The following is a 14,643-nucleotide window of genomic DNA, read 5'->3' on the forward strand; positions in this document are numbered from 1 at the left end:
AAATGAAGCACCAGTAAGCCCAAAATGGGCAAAAAAAAAATTCTGAAGAAATAGAATCAGATCCATAGTTTATCATGCTGCAATTAGGAAGTGGATATTTGAAAATGCTCTAGGACAAGAGAAGGCATGAACTCAGCAGGGTTATGGGAGAGGAGGCAGAGAACATGGGTGACTAAGCCAGGGAACCTGAAGTAATTATGAATATTGCTCCACCATCTTGTGAATGGCAGAAAATATATACCTGATGAACATTCTGCAGGAAAGCTAACAGTGCCAGTCAGGCTGCCATCCCCACCCACTCTCAATATAGCTGCTGCTCTGCTGCCAGTGAATGACTTGTCAACCTGAGCTGCCACAGGAATTGAAGCCAAGATGGAATCCCACAATTCAAAGGCAGTTTTCACAGTTGCTATAGTTTGATTGCAGGCATACAAAAACGGAAGCAACAACGCAAAGAAGGCAATTCATATGATTTTTATTTATTATACAGCCTGAAGAGAATGACAATGCTAATCCTTTATACAGAACAGTCAAACATTGATCAAACCAGCTGCAAGGCTCAGTGAATGAAAGTTTGTTTTTGTTTGCAGAAAGTGTGCATAACCATGCACTTTCCCCTCTGCAACAAAAGAACTCTACTTTGTAACACTTCCTCATCTATTTAAGAGCATTCCTTCACACTAACACAACAAATGCAATTTTTTTTCTTGATCTGCCTGTAGTTTAAGCAGAAAAACACAAGCAATAAATATGAATAGGAGGATCAGGGCGTATTAAAGTGAATTCTTGCAGGAGTGACTCCTTAGTGTGTACCGATACCAAAGCTCTACCAATGCAACTCCTGTTTATTTTATGCAGAACCCTCCTGCCCCCCCCCAAAAAAACCCAAACCTCCAAGCAAACCATTGGAAATGGGTCCCAATGTAAAAAAAAATAAAAAAATAAAATAAAATAAAAATAAAATATTATTATTATTTTCAATGTTTATGTGATCATGAAAAACAGAACCAAGTGGTTTATATGCAAGATCTGTTAGTCCAGCAATGGTTATCCCATGGACCAGGACCCACCTGCTGGTTCGCAAGCCCTTATAAAGCCACCTATCGGGACTGTTTTTCATCAGAAGGACCTGCTGCTAGTGTGCATGCATAGAGAGCAAGGGCACTTAACTTTCTGCCTCTCTTTTGCAACCAAGCTCACAGCACTGGCAGGATGGAGAGGGAAGGTAATGCGACAATGGAGAGGATTCCTCATTGCTGTAAACCCTTGTTGTAAACCCTGTTCCTCACTTTAATAGGCCTCTTTGTGCTCAGCTTGTGTTTTCTGTCTACAGCTTTCTTGGTCTGCTGCCCACTGCCCTAGCCTTGGCACTGGTGAGGTCCTAACTCTGGCTTCCCCACTTCCTGTCAAGTGGTTGTGATGTCACATGCTTATTTACTGCCCTTGCTGCCACTGAGGAGTTAAAGGTCATGGAAAGGTCCAAGTTCACTGAACAAACCATCAAATATTTTCACTAATCTGCCTTCATATATCAGTGTCAATCATTTATTGCACATCAAAAGCCTGAAGCGGGTCAGCTTTCTCTATAGAAGCTTCACCATCTGGTCACGTGGAACCAATTCTAACGGCTTCTTACAACTCTGTGAGAAAAATGAAAATATTATATATGTAGGCCAGTCCTGTTCTTACCCCATATATCAGAGTTAGGTTGAAAGGCTATGGTGTGTCTAAGGTCAACATCAGACTGAAACTGGAACATCCAAACTCATACCTCATGCTGTGAACCAGAGAAAGGGGGGGGGGGGGGGAATCACTGCGTAGAACAGGGAGAGGAAATGGAGGCCCTGAAAACATTGCACTAAAGAAGAAGGCTTGTGAAAACGACTGAAAGTGAGGTGGAATAAGGAACACAGAAATGCTTCGAGGCACAAAGGAAGCTAGATGACGTGGTTAACATGGAGAAGAGGAAGTTCGGATGAGTGACAGAGGGAAGTTCTAGGAATGGTGGGCAAGAGGAAGCACAACAGAAAGCACAGACTAATTTATAGAAAAAGGAAAAGGGGGGGGGGTAGAAGGGGAAAGAGCAACTTACAGTCAGAGAGACATAAATCTATAAACAAGGAGCTTAAAGTGAGAAGATGCATTATTGGGCAGGTGTGACTGCCTCAGTGCTCAGTTAAATCTAATTAGCCCCACTGATTTCAACAGGGGGAGAATTCTCTCATATTTGCAAGTTGTTACTATACAAAGGCTTTTGCCAAATGCTCCAAAGACTGGGAAACAGAGAACTGTAACTGCAAAGCATCAGAGATGATACAGAACACTTATCCTTTGTCTGAGTGTGTTAACATGGAAAAAAACTTCCCTTTGTGCACATGCCCCCATAGGTTCTAACCCTTCTCAAGAAGTGTCTAAGTACTAGCCATTGCCAGAAGGCCAAAGATCCAAGTGCCAATCCATTTTGAACACTTCAAGTGTGAAAGAGGAGAGGAAAGGAAAAAAAACCTCCTCCCCTCCTGACCCAGTGCCATCGGCAAATCCACCCCCGCCGTGGCACCTGCCACCCACCTCTGTGGCACTCGCACTTTTCTGCCCCCCAGTGGGCTGCGGGCAAAGCCAGAGGAGGGCACCCAGCCAGCACCCAGTCTGTGGTGCTCAGAGTGCCGAAGAGGCTGCATGCCAGCCAGGCACCCCCCCCCAGCTTTGCAGGCAGCCCATGGGGAGGCAGAAGGCTGCAGGCAGCCAGGTGGGCACCATGGAGGAGGGCAGAGCAGGGCCTTGCCTAGGACACTGTGCGCCCTAGGGCCACTCCTGGATGGGAGAGCACTTTCCACCACCAGCTTAGGTTGGCAACCTTGTCTTCTAGTTTTGTAAGTTATTTTCTGCATTGTTTATGATATATCTTTTCTAATGCTTTTTTTTTGCATTTCCCCTAATTTTTGTGATCCTAGTCCTAATGCATGATCTGTTGGATGGCTCCTGCTATTTAACCGCATTTGTCTTACACTGTGTAATCTGCCCTCAGTCTCAATGAAAAAGGTGGGCTATAAATAAAGTAAGTAAATAAATAACCAGGTTGCTTAAATTCTGCAATAGGAAAGGAAAGAAGATGACGAGCAATACTGAAGATAAGAGGTCTGGGCAGGAAACCAAGACTTGGTGAAATCATTATGTAGTGGGCAGAGGATTCCACGGCTTTAATCTTAGGAATTGATTATATAATGCAATGTTTTGAAGAGTAAGGAAACACATTTAAGCCAAGTATGAGAAACAGCTGCTAAATTTGGCACCAAGGTTATCCTGCATTTATATTTTCAACCAAAGAGCATGAGCTACTTTAAAAGAGAGGATGAACACAAACCTAATGGCTCAAAAAAACCCTGAAAGAAATACCCATCAAGCAATGGGAAAACTGGTAACACGAGAAGTAGAATTTCTACATGTATCCGCACACAGTATCCACATGTTTCCACAGTATCTCTTGCTCAAAATATATTCTGTGTACACTTGGAAGGGCTCTACAATTAATAAGGACAATAACAGAGGAAAGATTCAAATCGAAAAAGACTTCATTGCACCCTTAAATCTGAGCCTCAGGCACATTCAAATCCTTTCCTGTATGTCCTGCCCTCCTTTATCTATAATTTAGATGGCATGCCTGTAGGTAGGGATTGTGGTCTATTCTAGTCCTGCACACCATATGGAAGATTTTAGGTGCTTTAGAAATAAATTAATGTGAAATCCAAAATTGCATGTTGCCACATTACAACAAAGACATCATTTCCTACACGTAAATCATGGGAAACCATAATGTAGGAAGCAGACCACAGTCACATATCTTCTAAGGAAACAAGCTCATTTGCTGTCAACTCTTGACAGAAAAAGTTCAGCAGTTTCCCTTAAGTGAGGCCCTAAAATAGACACAGACAGCCCTCTCTTTTATTGGACCATTCTCAAGGAATTTCTCTGGCACCATGTGGGCCTGGTAGTTTGGTACAGTCTGGAGTTTTAATCATCACAATGACACTCTCATTTCCTTATCTGCACAATGGAAGTACTTCCAATATCAGAAATGAACAGAAACCATTAGTTCATCATGGAAAATGCTTTGAATTATTTTTAAGCCTCAGAGATAAGCATAACTGTAAATCGCCTCTTTTATGTTCACTGGAGGGGAAAAAAAGAAATAACATGCCAACACTAAGCCCTTATTCCTTATGTGCTCTCTGCCCACACTGAAGTGAATTGGATATCTGTTATAAGGCATTACTGTATTCAGTATATTCAAGTATGGCAGCAGTAATTGGTATCTTACCTAGCACCATGGTTTCTGTCTCCATCTTCTACCAGTCAACTGGCTTCTCAGACAATAAAAATAGGAAAAATGTTTGTGGGTGGGTCCTCACTAACACTTTGTTCTTGCCAGTTAAGCAATATTTTGAAAAGCAAAACCAAAAGAGTGCAAGAGGGCAAACTGGCATGTTGACAGTTCAAGAGAGATCCTTGGTAATACTCCAAAATGACATAAAAATATGCATAGTTTGTAAACAAGAGGCATTGAAAAAAGAGATCTATCAGTGTTCATCTGCCATCCACTCATCCACATCACCATGGTGGATTGTGCCCCTAGAGCAAATTCTCAGAGCCACAGAAAAGAACAGATGCAGACTCACTGACTGTAAACCTGTGAACATACATGAAGTTGTCTTATAGGGTGTCAAAGCATTAATCAGCCCATCTCAGCAATACCTCTTCTGGCTGGCAGCAACTTTCCAGGGGCCAGGCAGAGAAACACCTGCTACCTGATATTCTCTAACAGCAGATGGCAGGGACTGAACATAACCACCCTCTATACAAAGGATGTGCTCTACCACTGGGCAACAAGCTAGAAAAGAGAATCCCTGGGGAAAACATTTTAATAATTTCCATTAGATCACTGTACAGCAGCTTTCATAAACCAGCAAGTTTGTCTGCCCTATAACTTTCAACTTGGCTACAAACTGCTAAATACAGTGTCTTCAAGCATAAACCAGAAGAAGAGAGACATGCCCAAGGCCCACTCTAATCAATAAGTCATTTCCAAAACTGGAAATCTTTTATTTAATACAGTCTTCCTTTTTTGCTTCAGGAATTCACTACTCCGGTGAATAAGTTTAACTGCAACATCATATACAATGGCAGTTCACCTTCTGCAGATTTCACAAGGAAGCAAAGTCCACAAAGCAGAGTAAGGAAAGACACATTGAACATCAATCCAAACTTGCTAAAAGGTTTTATTTTAGGATTACCAGGCACTACCTTGCAACCGATGGGAGGGATGGTGGGGGGCAACATCCCAGAAGAGAAATCAAAAATAAAAATGAGGCCTTGCTTAATTATAGGAAGTTCTCATCATAGATTTTTGGGTGATTTCTAGAGCTATCTGGCAAAAGCTAACTGTAGGAATCACTAGAAACTCTACGGTAGAACCAGCTGTTCTTACCATAAAATTTCTGGTGAGTCCCTTTGTCACTTCTGGGGCAGACTAGGAATCTCCATGAACTGGTAAGCAGACAAGGCCTTGTTCTCCTTTGTAATTTTTCTCCTGGTGCTGCTTCCAGGCAACAGGACGGGGGGAGGAGATTCCCTGCCCCCACCAAGGGGCTTAGCAGTCCCTAATCAGTTTCCACTTGTGCATAAAAACTGGAGGCCACAAGGAAATACAGGTGGGAAGAAAAACCTTTCCTCCATCCCAGTTCAGTAAGCTCTCAGGGGCTTGAGCAGGCCAATTTTCCATCTCTTTCTTTCTTTTTCTTTAACCATCATCTATTCACCACCCCATGTTCCTGGGTATACTCAGTCCCCATGCAGCTATTTTTTCTGTTTCTTATTTTGCAAAGTCTGGTTATACTAGAATCCCCAGAGTATAAAGAAACAGTTCCCTTGTCTGAAGGTGGCCCAGTCTTGCTATTAGTGTGATCATATCAAGGGTCAGCCATTTTACTATTAGAAGGAGTGATAAAACAGCTTACCCATGGCTCCTAAAAACCCAGCTGCACTGATCTGCCCAGATTTTCCATATCACTCAGCACACAAAACAAAACGCAGACTGAATTATGACTTGTAAGCCCTTTTCGAAAATGCAGCCCACAGGCATATTACTGTTACATGAAAATTACAAAGTTCTTCTCTTGACAAAACCATCTTGAAGGGACGATCATCATCATCAACCTCAATGCACATTGACAAAGCAGAAACAATTCTGAGGCACTGACATACAATATCCTTTTACTCTTATTCATCTCTGGTATAATTTCATCTGATTGGCAGCTAATTCCAGCAACCATGGAGACCTCTGCACATCCCTACCAATCTATTCCTAATGCACGAGGCCTCTGAAGCATCATTTGGTTAAGTATCAATACTGAAGTTATTGTGCACTAAAAATCCTTCTGTTAATTCTTTGTTCTACCTGGGAGTGAGCATGATAATTGTTATTCCCTAACTCTTGCTGCAAGAACACTCTAAATGGAAGTATCAATATTTGCAAAGTATTCGCAATGAAAACAGAAAATAAAGAACATTTAATATTAATAGGAAACAACCATATGAGAAGCATGGCCATAAAGACAAGCTATAACTCAGCCAGTAGGCTTTCTTTCCCACTTCCATGAGTCCTTCCCTAGCCCTTGTCTACAACCTCCTGTACCCGCCTGTCTCCCTCCTTTCCCAGTCCCTACAACTTTTTCTGACCTGGTATTCCTTCCCTTGGGACCTTTTTTCACCCATTTATTCCAAGGTAACCTGCTTTGCCATCCCTTCTACTTTGGTCACTTTTTTCTCTTTTGTAGATGCAAAAGTCCTTCACATATCCCATCCATCCATCTTACTGTATGATGCCAATACATAGAAGACAAATTGCCTTTCAATGTTTTCTAAAACCAGAAGAGATTCAAAGATTTTATACATACTTTCCACCACCCAGTCTATTTCCAGCAGCAGGAATAGATCAGCTTAAAATAAATTTTTAAAACTCTCAACTTTTCCCTATCACTCCACAGCAATAGTACTTCTTATCCCATATTGTAACACAGGACCTACCTTGAGTCTGTGGGATATATGGAGCCAACAGCTTTGCCCTTTTCTTCTCATATCCCTTCTGGGTAATGTCTCCTAAAAGAAACCAAGGAAGCAGAAGTGAGACTTGTGTTGGCATGAACTTGTGGGAGTGGGGGAGAACCCTGAAAGGTGTTTGCACTCATGTAAATTGGGAGGGGCTATCCGACCCAGGTTCCTGTCTCCCATGGTAACACTATTATACAGGTCATCAGGTGAAGATAGTCAAAAAAATTTCACAGTTAAACCGAAAACACGCAAAGAGTTTGTTGATTCTGACACTAACATCACTATTAACCCATTCATTCAAAGCAGGTGAGATAGCATTAGCTGCCTTTTCAGAATGCCATACAAAGGAAAATGGTAACAATGCTGTAATAAATTTTTCTCAAACAGATCTGCTTGATGTATGGCAAGAACCAGCTGGCTATCTTTCTGGCATTACATCTGCATGGCAAGAAAAAGGCTAGCATGTGAAAGGGTTAAAGGTAAGCAGGAAAAACAGGAAGCCTAAAAACACCTTAGCTCTCTCTGCAGCTCAGCCTAGCTCTCACTTTCACTGATTTGTTGGGGAAAAAGTCTGAGAGTCACCAGATGCAAAGAAGGGAGAAAAGTAGGTATGGGTACCACCCCAAGTGGAAGGGAAGATTATGACCTAGATCTCTTGAAAAGGGGTGGCTCTTTCACACATACTGTGTGGTTCTCGCCCTCACTGTCCTATTGGCTGGCTTGGAGAATGTATTTAAAGTTAAAGCTGCTTTCTTTCCCCCTCCCCCATCTATTTGCCTTCATTCCTTCCTTGCAGCTCTCAAACATGACATTTATTCCATGTGGCTCTTATGTAAAACAAGTTTGGCCACCCCTGGATTTGGTCATTGTAAGTAAGACATGGGAGGAGACCAAGATGCCCTCTATCAACTGAGTCAAGCCCCGAAGTCTCCCTTCCCTATAAAGGCCTGTGGCTCATCTAACTTTGATCTAATATTTTGTACCCTTCCCTCTCAAACTATTAGAAGAAAGGGTGGTTGCACCACTACCCCAGAGAGAAAAAAAGGGGCAAGCAGCTAACATTACAGATATGTCTGCTACTGTATCACCATGACACAGTCAATCCAGAAACTGATGGTAATTCATCATGTTATCGTGTTCAATTTTTGCTTTGTGATTTCTGCTTAGATTGGAAGTTATCCCCTATGCTTCAGCTTTCCACTGTGGGCAAAAGAGGAGGAGGTATGTATGTGGGGGGGGGGGGAGGTTGGTGGGAAGTTCTTATGATTCCTCAGCCCCTTTCAAGCTCTTTCACAATAGATTTCTTTTTAAAGGCTGGGTGGATCAGAACTATTATATTGATACTATAGAAAAGCCAGACATTAAACTTTGCTCAAACCAATCAATGTCCTCATATCAGCACTTTTTGTTCCCCTTCTTCCTCCCTCCACCATGCTTTAACATCCCCCTCTTTTGTAAACCTGTTATTCTTTAAAGGTGTTTCAGTCTTGTCACAGCAATCCTGAGCACTGCAGCCACACCAGCTTTATGCTTGGTCCTCCAGAGTCCATACATAAAGTATGACAGTCGGCCAGATATTCCTAAAATACTGGCAAACCAGCTCCTTGGCAAATGTTCCCAAGTATTTAGGAATGCACCTGCCCTTCATACTTTGCTTGTTTACCACAGGTAACACTGATGTAGCCAAAGCACACACAACTTAAAACATAAAAATGCCAAGAGTTCCAAATTGACTCAGAGTAGAGAAGTGAGCTTTACGATGCCTCAGGGTCTAAAACAAAGTAATCAAACTCAGATGCCGCCAAGCCTCTCCCCCTGTCAAGTTCTGGCAAGCTGAAACAAATCTAATTATGACAACAACAACAAAAATGCTTAAAGGATTACAAAGATTACAGGTAACTGCCTCCCCCCACCCCCCCGCAAAAAACCCCACAACTTCATACCTAAGAATGGCAATAACACATATGGGAACAGCATGTTGTCCATGTACCTATGGAAGCAGTAACAAGGAGATGGGCTGCCTTAAAGCCAAAGGATTCTATTGTGGTTAGAGCAGAACCAAAAGTATCAGCAATGAAAAAAACATGAGACTTCCATCAGATAAAGAACAGCCGTTCTTATGTCAGTTCTATCAATTCACTTGGGTGGTCAGAAAAGGAGGCAGCTGCTTTCCCAGACTTGGACCTGAAGTTCTTCCTAGGCTTATAAGAACATCCTCTGCCTCTGGCAGGGGTTGGGTCAAGGAACCAAGTTCCCAAATTCCAGAGGGGTAGCCATATTAGTCCGCTACCTCAAAATAATGATAATAATAAAAAAGACCTTGTGGAACCTCAAAGACTGAACAGTTTATTGCTACTTAAGCTTGAGCTCACAGACATGTGAATTGCCCAGCTTGTCAATGCTGTTTCAGGCCTTAGAAGAACACACATCAGTGGCCAGAACAGAAGCTAGATGTCATTACAACTGATTACTATAACAGGTTGTAAAATGAGTCTTATGTCTTGCACATCTCGCAGAATCCTGCCCCCACTCCAATAACTGCTTTGTGCAATTGTGATTTTGTTAGTTGCCTCAAACATGTCAGCAGACAGATGAGCTCCAGATCACAACAGCAGACAGGTTGATAAAGGGAAGCCACAAAGAGGATATTGCACCAGTGTGAGCAGCCAAATGTATTCTGGTGAATCTTCCTCCTGCCACCGGAACACATTCTATGTTTCAAAATACTTCAGTTGTCATTGCTAATGACAGAAGCCTTGCACTTCTATCTGTTGCTTCATCAAGCTTACTCCATCTGTGCTTGGCTAATATAGATCCAATTAAAAGGTCCAAAGGTGTAACGCAACCCTTGATCCTGTGCAAAAGCAGCTTTCGCAGCTACAGTGATATAATTTTTCTTTCACAGAAGGACCAGACTTTCCATACACCACATGTTCATAGGGTACAGATTTCTCCAAACCATTACTGTATCTTTAAGACTTGGCTTCCTGTTTTTCAGAGTCTGAAGAATGTGGACTCTATGCAGCCAGAAGAAAAATGTAGGCCTGTAAGTGGTATGCGTCCTCTTGCTCTTTTATCTTTAGTCTTTCTATAAATTAGTTGAGACCCTACAGTTTTCTTAGTGTGAAGACTATATTTAACAGAAAGCAACCCCACCCTCCCAAGCTGTTAGATGAAACATTAATATCAGAATATCTGAAAACCATCTAAAAGACATTCCTCAACAATAGCTGCATACAAGCATGCAAATTCACAAGTTCAAAATGATTAAAGCTTCTGCACCCATTAAGGAGACTATCTTCTGCACCGTGAAGTTGTGATGTTTTATAGGAAAGGGGAGATGGGTATGACTGAATGGGTCTTCTTTAGTTTAAAAAACCCAAAGTGATAGTGATTTTGCATGAAGATGTATAAAGGAAGACTCAGCAGGGGGTGGGACAAGAACTGGAAACATCAGACTGATCTGGCTACTTTCAAACCAGCACAGAAAATATTCTGGCAGGATAGTGCTGTCACTGAAAACTTTGTTGGGTTGCAGCAAAAGTAAAATGAGGTGTCAGCAAGAAGTTGTGGGGTATTAAAACTCCAGTCCAGTCCAGACCATCAGCATGGTCTCAATAGCATTTAAAATTCAACAGATTTCATTAAGAGCCTTCTAAAATAATCCTGTCATTTCCAACTGTTCAGTATATCTTAAGTTACCAATTCAACATTCTAAAAAAGATCAGAACATGCAGGCTAAACCGGCTACTCTTTAAAAAAAAAAAAAAAGCAAACCCTTTGACAACCCCTTTGTTAGACACAAATTTCTTCACAGATAACAGAGAAATTTCCACACTTTCACTGGGCCAAAAATGCCATTTTACTGGGCACAACTAACACATATACGCAGTGTTTTCCATTTTCCCCCAGACCATATGATCTATAATTTCAGAGGATGATACAAATTTAGGATAATTGCACAGGCACTACCAATTATTGTCTGGCATTTCCCAGGATCACTAAAATTACCATATATTTTATATAATTACATCGGACTGATATCCAAATATGCCATGGGTCTACAGCTCATTCTACCAATGAATCAGAAGTCAACAGAAGCACTGTCTTATCCTAAAATCGCTAGCTGCAGAGGTCCCATTCCCTCCAGAATTTACACTTACGAAGCACCCTGAAACAGGAAACAAAGCTGCTTACTCTAAGGTCCACATAAAGGAGGAAATAGTCAAGTTTACAGATTATCAATCTTAAATACTGAATCAATGTATCATACAATGCTTGTCCACAGGTTCAATAGGAAGGGAAAGAAAGGTGTTTAATATAGTGAAAAACAGATATATTTTGCAACACTTTAATACTAAATCAGAAAAGTACATAGGGTCACTAGAACAGCAACAGTTAGAGAGAATACATGTTGGATATATCTTGCCCAGGATTAGGATGACTACACACTTAACAAGTATGATGATAGGACAAGGCCTTGCTTAGTCAACAGCACAGAAGTAATACCTACTGATTGTACATGTCTTCTCTCTAGGGTTGCCAAGTCCAATTCAAGAAATATCTGGGGACTTCGGAGTGGAGCCAGGAGACACTGGGGGTGCAGCCAGGAGCAAGGGTGTGACAAGCATGACTGAACTCCAAGGGAGTTCTAGCCATCACATTTAAAGGGACAGCACACCTTTTAAAATGCCTTCTTTCCACAGGAAATAATGAAGGATAGGGGCACCTTCTTTTGGGGCTCACAGAATTGGACCCCCTGGTCAAATCTTTTGAAACTTGGGGGGTATTTTGGGGAGAGGTACTGGATGCTATACTGAAAATCTGGTGCCTCTACCTCAAAAAACAGGTCCTCCCAAGCCCCAGATACCCACGGATCAATTCTCCATTATTTGCTATGGGAATACTCCATACGGAATAATAGTGTTCCCAGCAGACATTTCCCTCTCCTCCCCCCCGCTTTCTGATGACCCTGAAGGGAGGGGGAGGGCCTCCAAACTGGGGGATCAGCAGCCCTAGCTGCACTGCTCTCTCTCTCTCTCTCTCTCTCTCTCTCACACACACACACACAAACTCATACCCACCATTTACTTGCTCTAAAACGAAAGCAAAACAAACGGAGGGGCTGTGCTTTGAAGAGCTTCGACTATTGACCCTTCCCCATGAAGTACTTCCTGCTTCCTGCTCAACTTTAAAGGCACACACAGAGAGACATTTTGAAAGGGGACCTATTTGCAGGATTCTAAACCTGCCGGAGATCTAGAGGTAATTGGTGGCTGTGGGGACGAGGCTTCCCCCTACCAGCCAGCTGGCTGGGGGCGGGGGAAGCCTGTATAACCGGGGGATCCCCCGCTGGGACATGGGGATTGGGAAGCCTACTTCTCTCTAGAGCTTCTGACATTTTCCTTCTGAATTGCAAACCGTTAAGCCACATTACAGAAACTCCACTCAGTTTCAAAATTCAAGAGAGAGCTGCTCATGAAACGTAACTCTGATTCCTGCTGTGGTGCACTGTTCTTTGGATACAGGTGATGTGTGGAATGTAAGCATAGTATAAGCAAAATAATGCTGCAGCGCATTAGAGAAAATGAGAAATTTTCAAAGAAAACAGATTTCTGCTAATTCAATGCATAGCCCAAGAAGTAGTGCACATATAAACACATGCAGGATAAAGCTTGAGGGCGAGTTATCTCTAGTTCTTAATTTGTTAACAGAAATACACAAGACACATCCTGGTGGTTAGTGGACTAAATGTAGATAAAAGTTATTTCTGTATATGCTTTAGGATCATGGAAACACAGGAAATAAATACTCACATCTTGTGAATTCAGTCACATTCCTTATTTAAACCTCAAGAAGCAATGTGCTAAGAAAATCCAATTCACCCATTTTTTCCTTCTTCATGTAATTTTTGTTTAACAATAGGATCCAAGACTTCTAGTCCACTTTTTCACACAGAAATACTTTCACATGGAAATGGTGGTCAAGTTAGCCAAAAATGGTAAACTATTAAAGGACACTACTGATAGTGACATCACAATACTAGGTGAATTACTGTGAGTGAACCCTTGATGTGGCCAACAACCTTAGACACCATCTTCAACGTTAACAACATTTACATGCATTTACAAGCATTTATTTACAATGCATACAAGTAAACCCCTCTAAAGTGATTCTGAGACTAAAAGCCTGACAAACTATAGCACTCTTAGGTGTCCAGAAAACTCCCATGTAAAATTGTGTTTGCTGTCATGCACATGAGCTGTGCAAATGTATAAATGTGTTATGAGTTTGGAAGATGCTGCACACTCAACAGTATCCAGACCCTCTACACCAGCAGTAGGAAATTAAGGTTACCCTGCTACCTTTGCTGCACTATGAGAAAAGGCAGAAGGATGGCATGCCTCTTATTTCATTTGAAGCACAAATGCAAAACTCTTTTGCACAGGGTCAAGCAGGAATTTGTGCCTCTCTGGTTGGAAACATGGCAGTACAGAGAAAGAGGAGGAGGGGAACACTCTGGTATAACTCTTGATCTGTCTTAGAAATTCTCTCCGAACAGTACTGCTTAGTGTTGAGGAACACTTGCATGCCTGATGAGCAACAAATGTTGCTGTTTACTAGCATATGCTATATTTATTTATATTCCTTGATAACCACAGCCAGGCCTCTCCTGCAATCTTTGTCACATGAGAAAATCTTTTTGTCCTTAAAGAAAGGAGAGCAGCCTGTAACAAAACTGTTACAAACATACATTTCCATTTGCATTCAAAAAATGGCTGCCTTCAGCCGTTCACTTTTGTAAACTGTACAGAAATACAAAAGAAGAAGAAAAAAACAAAGCAAGGACTGATTTACAGTAGCCCACAGCAAGACTCCTCATTCAATATTTTAAGGTTAAATCCACATCAGCTCGCTATTCTCAATAGCTTTACAACAAGTCTAGATATTACCTTTTAATGAAAGGTAGCTTTGCCTTTTACCAGATTCTAATGCTTCCCCCACCAATGACGCAATGTGTGCATACATGACCCTAAGGTTACCTGTCCTTTTACAGAGACACACAGGCACATGCCCCTCTTCCTTCCCCAGAATCTGGGAGGGCATCTTTTCTGGATCTTTCTTCAGTTCAGAACTTGAGGGCCAAGACATTCCCCATTTAACGTGGGCTCAGTTCTTTCAAAAAGAGATGTACACTGGGCCAATGAGACCAAAGTACTAGGATCTCACTGGAATGGAGGAACAGAATCAAGAATGAAGTCAGGTACTTCCATATGATTTACACAGTAATGCAAATTTAATCTAAAGCAGTGTGGATCCAAGCTGCTGACGTGTTACTTGACATAGTTGTTTGCATGGTACTGGGTTCGATGATCAATTCCTTCAGCATGGATTTGAGCGAATTTCCCTCTCTTCTTGTATGTTAATCATCTGAGCAATATGGGAGTAATCTGGACTCACAACAACAGAATATTATTGCATCATGCAAATTGTAACACAGCATTTGGAAGACAGAGGATACCACAGAGAAGACAATGA

At 41.8% G+C, this 14,643-nt stretch overlaps 1 protein-coding gene across 4 annotated transcripts in view; it reads right to left on the minus strand.

Moving 5' to 3' along the window:
• DIP2B (disco interacting protein 2 homolog B) overlaps positions 1-14,643 on the minus strand; it is a 205,062-nt gene that overhangs the window by 109,965 nt on the left and 80,454 nt on the right. For 3 of the 4 annotated variants that reach the window (XM_060253191.1, XM_060253187.1, XM_060253190.1), the window contains exon 2: positions 7,081-7,152. The exons of the other annotated variant lie outside the window; for it this stretch is intronic. In XM_060253191.1, the coding sequence (XP_060109174.1) occupies positions 7,081-7,152 (72 nt within the window). The remainder of the gene's footprint in view (positions 1-7,080; positions 7,153-14,643) is intronic. 4 annotated transcript variants of the gene reach the window in all.

Source organism: Heteronotia binoei, chromosome 13, assembly GCF_032191835.1.
Source record: "Heteronotia binoei isolate CCM8104 ecotype False Entrance Well chromosome 13, APGP_CSIRO_Hbin_v1, whole genome shotgun sequence".
NCBI lineage: Eukaryota > Metazoa > Chordata > Lepidosauria > Squamata > Gekkonidae > Heteronotia > Heteronotia binoei.